Source organism: Temnothorax longispinosus, chromosome 2, assembly GCF_030848805.1.
Source record: "Temnothorax longispinosus isolate EJ_2023e chromosome 2, Tlon_JGU_v1, whole genome shotgun sequence".
In the NCBI taxonomy this organism is placed as follows: Eukaryota; Metazoa; Arthropoda; class Insecta; order Hymenoptera; family Formicidae; genus Temnothorax; species Temnothorax longispinosus.
This window is the reverse complement of record NC_092359.1, coordinates 17,116,295-17,126,536: the sequence shown is the minus strand read 5'-3', so window position 1 is coordinate 17,126,536 and position 10,242 is coordinate 17,116,295. Positions and strand designations below refer to the sequence as shown.

General features: G+C 39.8%; 3 protein-coding genes across 3 annotated transcripts; 1 reads left to right on the top strand and 2 right to left on the bottom strand.

Annotated features, from left to right (window-relative positions):
* Positions 1 to 8: 8 nt before the first annotated feature.
* On the bottom strand, positions 9 to 3,284 carry LOC139807941 (tektin-3). Its single transcript, XM_071769456.1, has 8 exons — positions 2,517 to 3,284; positions 2,008 to 2,259; positions 1,684 to 1,916; positions 1,426 to 1,535; positions 1,215 to 1,363; positions 777 to 996; positions 406 to 560; positions 9 to 346 (listed from the first exon to the last, which is right to left on the bottom strand). Exons 1-8 carry the CDS (start codon positions 2,630 to 2,632, stop codon positions 136 to 138), a joined length of 1,446 nt encoding a protein of 481 aa, XP_071625557.1. The 5' UTR covers positions 2,633 to 3,284; the 3' UTR covers positions 9 to 135.
* On the top strand, positions 3,252 to 5,983 carry LOC139807947 (uncharacterized). Its single transcript, XM_071769465.1, has 3 exons — positions 3,252 to 3,702; positions 4,194 to 4,502; positions 4,711 to 5,983. The coding sequence occupies exons 1-3, from the start codon at positions 3,400 to 3,402 to the stop codon at positions 5,242 to 5,244; spliced, it is 1,146 nt and encodes a 381-aa protein (XP_071625566.1). The 5' UTR covers positions 3,252 to 3,399; the 3' UTR covers positions 5,245 to 5,983.
* LOC139807939 (heparanase) lies at positions 5,921 to 9,266 on the bottom strand. Its single transcript, XM_071769455.1, has 6 exons — positions 9,013 to 9,266; positions 8,056 to 8,369; positions 7,639 to 7,885; positions 7,072 to 7,425; positions 6,256 to 6,700; positions 5,921 to 6,169 (listed from the first exon to the last, which is right to left on the bottom strand). Exons 1-6 carry the CDS (start codon positions 9,083 to 9,085, stop codon positions 6,001 to 6,003), a joined length of 1,602 nt encoding a protein of 533 aa, XP_071625556.1. The 5' UTR covers positions 9,086 to 9,266; the 3' UTR covers positions 5,921 to 6,000.
* Between the last annotated feature and the right edge of the window lie 976 nt (positions 9,267 to 10,242).

Here is a 10,242-nt window from a genome sequence, read left to right as displayed (position 1 = left end):
TTTAATAGTCTTCTTAATTTAATTTAACATCTCGCTTAGTACCTCTTGCAATACAAACTTTTTAGTATCTCTATTAATATGTATATTGTATATGTATCCTGCATTATAAAATTTGTAAAGATTTTATGTATACACTCAGTATTTCACAGTCGACGAAATTGGGCAGCTCCTTCTGAGTCCCATACATTTCTCTCTATCAATGAATAATGCATCTACTTTAGACTGCAAATTACTTTCCAAATTAGATCTCGTACGTAAGAGTTGCTGATGTTGCGCCTCATACTGTTGCAGTTTCATATTCATATCATATACTATTTTATTAATATCTTCCACTTCTTTGATCATCCTGTAAAACGTGCAAATATTGTTGTCTGAATAGTGAATACGTAAATGATTCTAACAAACCTGAGTTGGGCGTGATCCTTGCACAGTTCAGTTTCTGGACGATGCGTCCTGGCTTCCAGCCGCGTGTGCGCAACTTTCAATGCTGAACTTTTATCAGCGATAGTTTTTTGCATTAATACCATGCTTTTCTCGATGTCGAAAATCTCTTCTTGAATCTAAAATATTCACATACGTAATATTGAATTTAGCACATAAGATTTTAGACAAGAAAGATCTAAAGATTGTTATGAAGATTTTACGATCTTTTCAGATATCTTTAGACGCTTTCTGGATTTTCATACTGTTAATAATGTTAATAAAAATGTATACATGCCTCTATTTGCGAGCTTCCATCTCAGCTTTTACTTTACGTAAATAAAAATGTTTCTTACCTTATATAAATGCGTTTGTAGTTTTTCCTTCGCTTCCAACATTTCGTTGATTCGTCTGTCCAGCGCTTTATTGGTTTCAGTCCAAGCTTCGCATATCTCGCCTACCGCGTTTATGGCACTGTCAACGTCATTCCGTAATTTGCGCGACTTTGCTCGCTCTGTCTGTGATTTCTTCACTATACTGTTTGCCGCTTCCGCCCAAGATTCAGTTCCGATAACACTGTAAACGCAATTGTTATAGCTTCAGTCATGTGTCAGTCAGTAGAGAAACGTTTAAGTATATGAAGTGTATGAAGAACGGAATAACGTATCTTATTTAGTAAAGTGAAATACAAATATCAATTTATTTGGAAAAAAAAATTTTTTTTTTTTAGTCTTCCGTTCTCCCAAATTAAATACTACAAGAGAGATATATCTATAAATAAAAAATTTAATTACCTAGGATTATATCTTTCTATGCCACCGTAATATTGCAAGCCTCGACTAAAATTGTTCATCTGGTGACACACGCTGTCGATTCCTAGCGCCGTTTCTTTGTTCTGCACATCAATCTGCAGCTGATGTTGGGCAGCTCTACCGTTTGTTAACTGAAAGGCATCATAGGGCGAGTTCTTCAAGATCGACTGCAATCGACAAGCCTACAACGTACCTGATTGGCACATCTATCCACGAACTGTTCCAATTTCTTCTCACAATTTCTCACCGTTTCGACTTCTTCCAGCAAAGCTCTCTCGACCTCATCGTGTACCAAATCAATACCTATTAATATTGACTGATTTAATTGAATCTCCCCTAAGTGATGCAGTTCTACAAGATTCTTCTATTCTTCTTTTTTATATTGATTGTTTATTTTCAATCTTGATACATCATTGTATCTCTTACGATCTATTGTCAGAAAACGAAGAACCTTTTCTCGACTCCCGATGATAAAGACATTCTTGCGCGATATGTAATTGTCCCTCGTGATTTTGAATCGCAACTTGCAAGCCGCGACGACACTCCTGCATTTTACCGTTTTCTACGATTAATCTCTCCAATTCCGACGCCACTTCGTTCCGCCAGAAAGTGATGTCTGTGATTCTTTCTCCGAGCTTTCGGCCGCTCTCTATTTGTCCCTCCTGTACCTTTTCGTCGGCTTCTCTAAGGTAGATGTTACAGCAACGATATATTTCGGGAAATACCCTCAAATCACATATATGTAATTTATTAAGGAATAATTTTCAAGTCCTACCGCACGCAACATGCAGTGCTCTTGCGCAATTTTTCGGAATAGCTCCTATTCGCATTCGCTTCATTGTAGAGCTTGATTTGGTCCTGTACCCAGTCACATGGTGTATACCGCGTATAAAGCGCGGCACGTGCCGCGTGCGAAGGATTGCGATCGAAACCGGTCACCAAGTTCGGGAACTTGAGCGGCTCCGTCGCCAATCCATGCGACGTGCGACAAGCATCCACCAGTAGATTCGTTACGGGTTGCGCAGGCCTAAATAAAGATGAATTCGAATAAAAGAAATATGTTTTAAAACAGTACGAGGAGTATATACAATAATTTCTTATTTATACATATAACATATATTTTATTATTTATTAAAATATATATTTGAAAAATATTTTCTTACAATTTATGAAGAGCATGTGTAATCTCTTGAAAATAATTTTTATCTTTTGTACACTAAAAATAGCGTGACACCTTTAAATTGCGGCTTGTGCTTTCGAACATTGGAAATATTAGTCACTCACAAGGGAGCTGCTTCTACGATCTCGTATCCCAAAGTAGGACGCCAAGGATGTGGTCTTGGGGTCTTATAGAATTCTCCGACTCTGGCTGGAACCGGAGGGCCAGCGACCTGCTCCATGCACGGCAAAACGCCGACTGTGCTCCATGGCTGCAGTTGCTAAATACAATAATAAATATACATGAATAATAACACAAACGAAAATAAATGTATATGGTATAAAGGGAAGGTCCTAAATTTGTTTCTCAATCGTTTGTGCGTGCTGTCAAATAAAATGCAAACAGTTTATCTTTTTTTAGCTCTTCGTATACATCTGACCAATATAAGATTGACAGAATTGTTTAAACTGGAATATCATGCAAAATATTTAATAACAACAATATTTACGGAGTACATGACGGTCTTTTTCTCGGTTTTTACATTAGCCATCGTTTACGATAAATTTCGTAAATTTCTTTCCACGTCCAGAGCAAATATATAATAATACAGGCGCAATTCAGCGCAATTTCGAAGGCGCGACTGGCCTGAAGTCTGAAAGTAAGAATACTCTCCCTCACTCCCTCTCTCTCTCGACGTCTCTCGTTCGAGAAATAGATAAGATAATTCCATTAATCGCGATTTTTCTCACGAAACAGCAAAGACGATCCGTACGTAAAGAAATTATACAATCGTGAAAAGGCGGGGCGCTTTTTCGAAATCCGGAAGTGCATCGGTCACGTGACGCGTCACAGGCGGTCTGCGGTCACGAGGTGGTAGTGGTCAGGTGCTTCGCGGAGTGCCTTCTGCTCTCAGTGTCTCAGTCACCGAGTCACCGTGTCTCACCGTTCAGCGCACGGTTCAGCGTGAGTTCGCGTTCGTTCGACCTGGCCTCAACTCCGACCTCCGGGATGACGGGAAAGCCGAGCGGCGGCCTGGTCCGCGCAGCGCCGTTCCTCGCGCTGTTCGCCGTCGTCGTCTGTCACTTGGACTCGGTCCGCGCCTGCACGCCCGCCGTGATCTGGTGTCCGCACGAGGACTACGAGAGTATCTTACAGAAGTATAGCTTGTGGGGGGCCTATCGAGTGGTGTTGTCGAACCCGCTGCACAAGCTGAATTCCGAATATTTCCTGGGCGGCCTGGTCGAGCTCAACGTCACCGAGCCGGCGATCATCGCCGAGGAGCTGTGCGTCGAGGATCTGCGGAACAGCAAGGTTAGTCGTCCCCTGCTGGTCTCCATCCTGGTTATTCGTCTACCTCTGTAAAAAGGATGCTTTACTCGGAGCTTCGGGGAGGAACAGGGGAAAAGAGGAGGAAAGAACCCCGAGAAAAGGAGGATCTCGACAAGCAGATTGCACCTGGTTCACGTTATGATATTGTCACAAAGTTTAAATGTGTTACCTCATTTCTTACACTCCTTTTTGACTGGTTTCTGGATGTACAGTTCCAATTTGAAAGTAGAAGGTACACAAGAAGAAAGTGTACCTAAGACAAATAGATCTTGCGTGGAACATTTAATGTGCTAGGACCGTTTTAGCTTGTTCCATTATGATCTACAAATGTATTTTCCATCCTACAGGCGTATGTCCCTGTGTGCTGTATTAATTGCAATAATTATAATTAAGAACGTAGAACACAGTTATATCGATTACTTCTTTCCAGAGATTATAAGACGAAATTGTTATGAATATTACAACTATTGCAGGTGCTGTCGAACGCCGTCAACGGTTCAAAGATCATTTATTTCCCATGTGTCATCACGCCGGACGTAGTTTACCGGAAGATTTACCGGATTTACGAGATAAAAACGATAGAAGATATGAACGATGATCACGAGCTCAACATGGCCCTGAAGGACATCGATTCGAATTCGTGCATAGCGATTACGGGAAAGCAGTGCCGTTACAGCTACTCCGAACGGATAAAGAGAGAAGCGGTTGCGGACAATTCTACGGAGTTCAAGATAAAAACAGACAGAATTATTCTGTATTCCGCTAAGCCACTGTTGTTCAGGGTAAACAACATTGTTCAATCTAACGTTAATACTGCGCAAGAAATCTTCAAGCAAATTTCATAAAGCTTCGAGCCTTTTTCATGATACTTGTATATTAAGCGATAAATGGGGAAAAACTTGCGAAAAGCGCGAACATCTTCGATATCGATCAATTAGACAAATAGAAATTAAAGGTAATTGAAGGTACAATTAAAGTATCTTGTTGCAGGCATCTGACAAGTCGGAGCATGTGGAACTTGTTCAATCCAAAGTCTCCGGAGCATCAAGTCGGAGCACCAAGGATGAGAAAACTGTGATCTTGGCCATCAAGTTCACCGGTGTCGAGAACATCGGCGATATGACACTTGAGTTCTTCTTCCAGATCAAAAGCGTCGGCTACTACACGCTGAACAGAGTGAATTACGAGACGAGCAACAATGGAGAACTGTTTACCAGGCGGGACATTTCCTTCCCGTTCAATTTCTCTTATCATTGCACGCCGAAAACTGTATTCTCCGGAAACGGCTCCGCGTACTTGAGCATCTCGGATATGCAAGTACAAATCGATCCCAAGAACGTGACGTTCAGTGATGCGTACGACTGCGTCGGTTTTACCAGTATACCGATTTGGACGGGAATATTCGTTACGGCGATACTGGGCCTGATTATGATATGGGCGCTGACTATGATCATGGATATCCGTACGATGGACAGATTCGACGATCCTAAGGGGAAAACTATTACGATCTCCAGCGCGGAGTAGAATAATAATGGAAACTTATAATGCAATTATAGGTATTGAGTACTCGTGCGAAACTTTATCACAATTATCGTGTCGATTGTTCAAGATGACGATTATCGTCTTGAACATTTAATTCCCCGATTTGAGTGTCACACGTTTTCACAGAAACCGAGAGAGTATTTAGTAGTAATGATAATACTAGTCTCATTACGAAGAACTTTCGCTCGATGTATAAATATATCATTCCTTTGTATAATATTATCTTACTTTCGATATTTATATATTGTTCGCTATTGTACGTTTGCTGTTTGTATGATATAATGGTTATGAACTTCTTATGTTAGTCCTTATGCGTATGGAAAGTTCTAAAATCCTTCGAGTGAGTGAAAATAGCACAATATACATATATCATATTAAAGATATAAACGGAAAGTGTTCTTTGAAACAGGAATATCATAAGCAGTAGAAAAATAAATTAGCCATGTAAACTCACGGTGCAACCGAGACAGCTGCGTTATTGCCCGTTATAGCGCAATGTAATGTTTTATTATTTCAAAAAACGATAGTAAAAAAAGGCGGATTGTGAACCGAGAACCGTCACACGGTAGGCGAATAATTTCTACTGGATAAACGCCTTCTATATGCCTGTACAAGCTTCCTTGTTGATAAGAGTTTGTAAAAAATATGTAACATAAGCTATATAATATAAATGTTTAATATAATGTATAAGACATACAATATAAACGTCCTGTAAAATTGATTTGTCGCTTTCTTTATTCATGTCGCACACGCAGGAACATCAATACCGTGAATTATCATGAACACCATAGAATGTGGTGGTAAAAACACGGGATTTATAGGATCCAATATCAAAGGTCGAAACGGCGGCAAATCTCCGTTCGGTTGCAGCCTCAGCGCTTCAGCTTCGCCATTCAACTTTATCTCGCTGCAAAACGAATGTAACTCAAATTTGCCATTCAATCAGCTTAATATCCGTTATAAAGTTTCATTTGATCACTATTTTATACGTACCTCGATTGCAAATGATCGGCGGTCAGAGCGTAATAGAAAATCTTTACGGTTTTACTGGGTTGTATAAACAACTCTGGAATATCCACGTAGGCGGCGATCTTGGCTATATTCATTCCATAGAGCGTGACAGCCGGCACTCGGCCGATCAGCGCTTTCTTCGGCGTGCAATGCGCGTACAATCGTACGTAGCCGAAATTATTGGGCGTGACCAATCGCAGGACCCTCTCCGACACGAATTGCTTGTAAAAGACACTGACCCACCAGTCGGGGTTTGGCGTGAGATCTGGCGATACCATAGCGTAATCCCCGCCGAATAATGATTGTCTCGTGACGACGTTTAATCCCGCCCTAGCGCTGTACCCCAATTTGTCCAACCATAGAAATCCGGCTACGAATCTGTCGGACAATCCGGGCGCACCTCCGCCAAACGCAGTGCTGGTCTCCGCTATAAATTAGATCTTCTATTGAATGCAGCCTTTTGTGTTATGCAATAGTATATTCGCAATTGAAAAATCCATCCTAAAAAGATTGTGCGAGTGATGAATAATGTAAAAAAAAAAAAATATATATATATATATATATATTATATATATATATATATATATTATATATATTTTAAAATCGGAAGATCTGCAGTTTTCAAGAGAAGTTATCACAAATTTAGAGACTTATATATGTATAATTTAATGCATGTAATTATAATAACATTATGATTTAGAGAAATAATTTCTCGAGAGTGAAACTGAAGGCAGAAAAGTGATACTTGCAAATGAATTCAATATCTTAACGTTAAGTCTCACGACGTAAGATACATACATAGCCACGTAGGAACGTCTTTTCCTGACTCGACAATGTATTGTCTCAGGGAATTAATTTCCGCTGGTAATGAGTTGAACGTGAGAGGATTCACGAAATCATTGACCTTAGCTTCTCGTCCATTCAGGTAATACTGATGCCAAGTGACGTAATTCACGGTGTTCTTCTGGCTACTCAAAAACGTTTTGGCATAATACTCTCCCACGCCATCTCCGACGTGATTCACTTCTGGTCCAACGAGGATGCTGTCGACGTATCCTGCTACGTTTAGCAATTCCCTTAAATGATCGTAATCCTTCGCGAGTTCGGTCGCAGGGATTGTCACGTTGAACACGTGTTTAAAGGAATTTGGTTCTGAAAATGTCAAAATAAGTATCAGAGGTTGTATGTGCGCGTACCATTCTGTATATCAATTATATGTGTGTACATATTTTGCGATAAATTAATATTTACACTGGTATTCTCATGTAATTAAAATTTTCTTAACTTATTATTAATTTGACATTTATATATCAATCACATTTTACACACATATAATTGACTTTTCGCGTTTATAAAGTTGCCTACCGTTTCCCAGTTGCCAATCCAGTAGCATTCCTTGATTCTTAGCAAACGCGATAATCTCCTGTGTGTTACTGTCATCCCAGGACCCATCTGGATTTCTGAGCAACACGTTCAGATCGAAGATCATTCGTAACTCGGACTTCACTGTAAAATCATAGATAGCGAGCAAATCCGCACTGGATATGGTAAAGTTGCTGATATCCTGACCATCTACGGGACTGAGGATCTTCTCAGAAGAGCTCTGTTCCATCTGAAATAGTCATGCGTGCATTAAAACAGCAAGATTGAAGCTCCAAGTGGTTTTATAATTAATTTCGTTCTATAATCTCAAAATAAGTAGAATAAGTGAATAAGTCTGTATCACAATTTGCAAGATCTTTTTGTGTTACTTATAAAGAATGTCATATTTAACAAACCGACCTGATCCTGAACAAATGTCAGACAATCCGCAGAGGTTCCACCCACTCTGACATAAGCCGGGCTTAAGTGACGGGCCAAATTGACAAATTTTTCCTGTCCGACGGGCAATTCATTCATTCTTCGAAGTAAAGATGTGTCGAGACCGAACGATAAGAATTTATCGGAGATGATGTATAACAGAGGCTGCTGTCTGTCAAAATGGAACATATAGGAATGGATTGGAGGATGAATATTGGAGCTCCATAACGAGAAAATCAATAGCGTCGAGCATAGGCCCAATGCGGTGCAGCAGAGTATAGAGCGTACAGTTGGGCCTGCAATGGGAATAACATGTCAAAATTTATTAGCAATGAAAAAAGCATACTATGAGAAATAAAAAAAATAGTTACATGCAAGATATGTATGGCTTTGAGATTATTTTAACATATTACATTTTAACATATTAAAAAATTTTACAATTTTACACTTTTACTTTCACAACACAGCAAAGGAATTATGCAACAAAGCAGATTAAAAAAAAAATACATTAATAAAGCAAGAAATGTACGTGAAATCAATATATCTGTAAATGTAATAAATATAACTTTATAAAAATAATAAAAGTAACAAATATGACTCTAAATACAATAAATATAAATCTATAATGCAATCGATATTTCTGCAAATGTGATAAGTAGAACTACAAAATATTATGATGCACATGTGTGTTCAAACACGACCACGTGACGCGGAGTTTCCCGGTAAGCATGGCGGCAGGATGGTCTCATTAGCGGCTTGCCATCAACGACGTAACGCAAAGAAAGACAAAGACAGGATGCAATACGTCAACACGTGATAATTGATATAGCGTTTCAGACGAGGTGATTCATTCGCGAGCAAGAAAAGCGAAAAGCCACGTAACGAGTCGTAACGTTCGACTAACATCTTCACAGAGATGCGTCCCAAGTCCGAACTTACCACCACGTACGCGCGAGTCGCTCAGATCCTGATACCGGCTCTTGCCCCAGTCGTTGTTCGCGAAGTAGCTCATCGTCGTCGAGGAGATTCCCACAGCCTGGCCGGACCGACGAAGTCGCGAATGTCAATCCGCACGCTCGCTGCTCTTTTTGCGCAATTGCGCATCCTCTGTGAACAATTGAATCCTCGAACCTCCACCAACCTCCGCCTGTTTCCGCCTCGTGCCGCGAGAGCGATTGAGGCGAGCGCGGGCGGAATGGCCGGGATGAAACCCATGCAAGCAGAGAAAAAGAATCATAATGACTGCGTTTTGCCGAACCTCTGCTTAGCTAAGCGCAAAGTAGCAATTAAGTGTAATTGGTTGGATCCAATGATAAGAACCAATCACATTCAATTGCTACTTTGCGCTTAGCTAAGCAGAGGTTCGGCAAAACGCAAATATGAGATCAAAAGTGATGTCAAAGTAGCGTTCAAGTGACTTTTATGTAATGAAAGTCATGATAACGTCATTAAAAGCTTTATGTTCTACCTGGAGTGAACAGACTGTTCTCCGCCTCATTTTCTCCGATGCAAATCGAGAAATAAATAGACGAATTGCAAAACAAAATAGATAATCGCGAATAACTAATTCGCAAACGAACACTTGCCGTTCGAATAAAAGAAAGAATATGAAGAAACAGAAAGTTCGTATTTAAAAATTAATTTCATGAATTAATGGCGCGGATTGAAAAGTTTCGATTATTTTGGCGAATAATTCGTATATTTTGAATAATTCGTTTATTCCGAATAATTCGGATAGTTTCTTCAAGACTAATCATATTATAATAGCGGTCTGAGATAAAATGTATACACGATTTACCTCTTCTATAAAGAAATTTTCTGATTATCCCAGTAACAAAATTACTGGGATATTGTTGATTCTACTTCTGTTTAGATTTTTTGCCACGTGATCTTTTTGCTTTCTTAACGTTCCGTGACTTGTTCGTTCGTTCACAATGATTTACATGCGCCAAGATCGCTTCACGACTTTTGAGACCTGAGCCAGAAGTGGATGCAGCCTGATGGTGTTCCGAAGAGACTACTGTGTTTAACGTACAAACCGTTTCCTCGATACTAGTAGACGATGCTTTTCCCGATTGTAATTTCTCTGTTTTAGGGTTCAACCAACGTCTTCGTGTTCTGCGAACTAGACACAGATAATTATACACATATATATATATACACATTTAA

Excerpts from the sequence above, each read along its gene's own strand:
- LOC139807941 (XM_071769456.1), bottom strand. The coding sequence starts at position 2,632 with ATGGAGCAGGTCGCTGGCCCTCCGGTTCCAGCCAGAGTCGGAGAATTC. Across the intron at positions 1,917-2,007 it reads AGCACTGCATGTTGCGTGCG|AGAAGCCGACGAAAAGGTAC; the intron begins GTAGGACTTGAA and ends CATCTACCTTAG. Across the intron at positions 997-1,214 it reads ATAGAAAGATATAATCCTAG|TGTTATCGGAACTGAATCTT; the intron begins GTAATTAAATTT and ends TTGCGTTTACAG.
- LOC139807947 (XM_071769465.1), top strand. The coding sequence starts at position 3,400 with ATGACGGGAAAGCCGAGCGGCGGCCTGGTCCGCGCAGCGCCGTTCCTC. Across the intron at positions 3,703-4,193 it reads AGGATCTGCGGAACAGCAAG|GTGCTGTCGAACGCCGTCAA; the intron begins GTTAGTCGTCCC and ends CAACTATTGCAG. Across the intron at positions 4,503-4,710 it reads CTAAGCCACTGTTGTTCAGG|GCATCTGACAAGTCGGAGCA; the intron begins GTAAACAACATT and ends ATCTTGTTGCAG.
- LOC139807939 (XM_071769455.1), bottom strand. The coding sequence starts at position 9,085 with ATGAGCTACTTCGCGAACAACGACTGGGGCAAGAGCCGGTATCAGGAT. Across the intron at positions 6,701-7,071 it reads AGACGTTCCTACGTGGCTAT|CGGAGACCAGCACTGCGTTT; the intron begins GTATGTATCTTA and ends TCTAATTTATAG. Across the intron at positions 6,170-6,255 it reads GCCGATCATTTGCAATCGAG|CGAGATAAAGTTGAATGGCG; the intron begins GTACGTATAAAA and ends TTCGTTTTGCAG.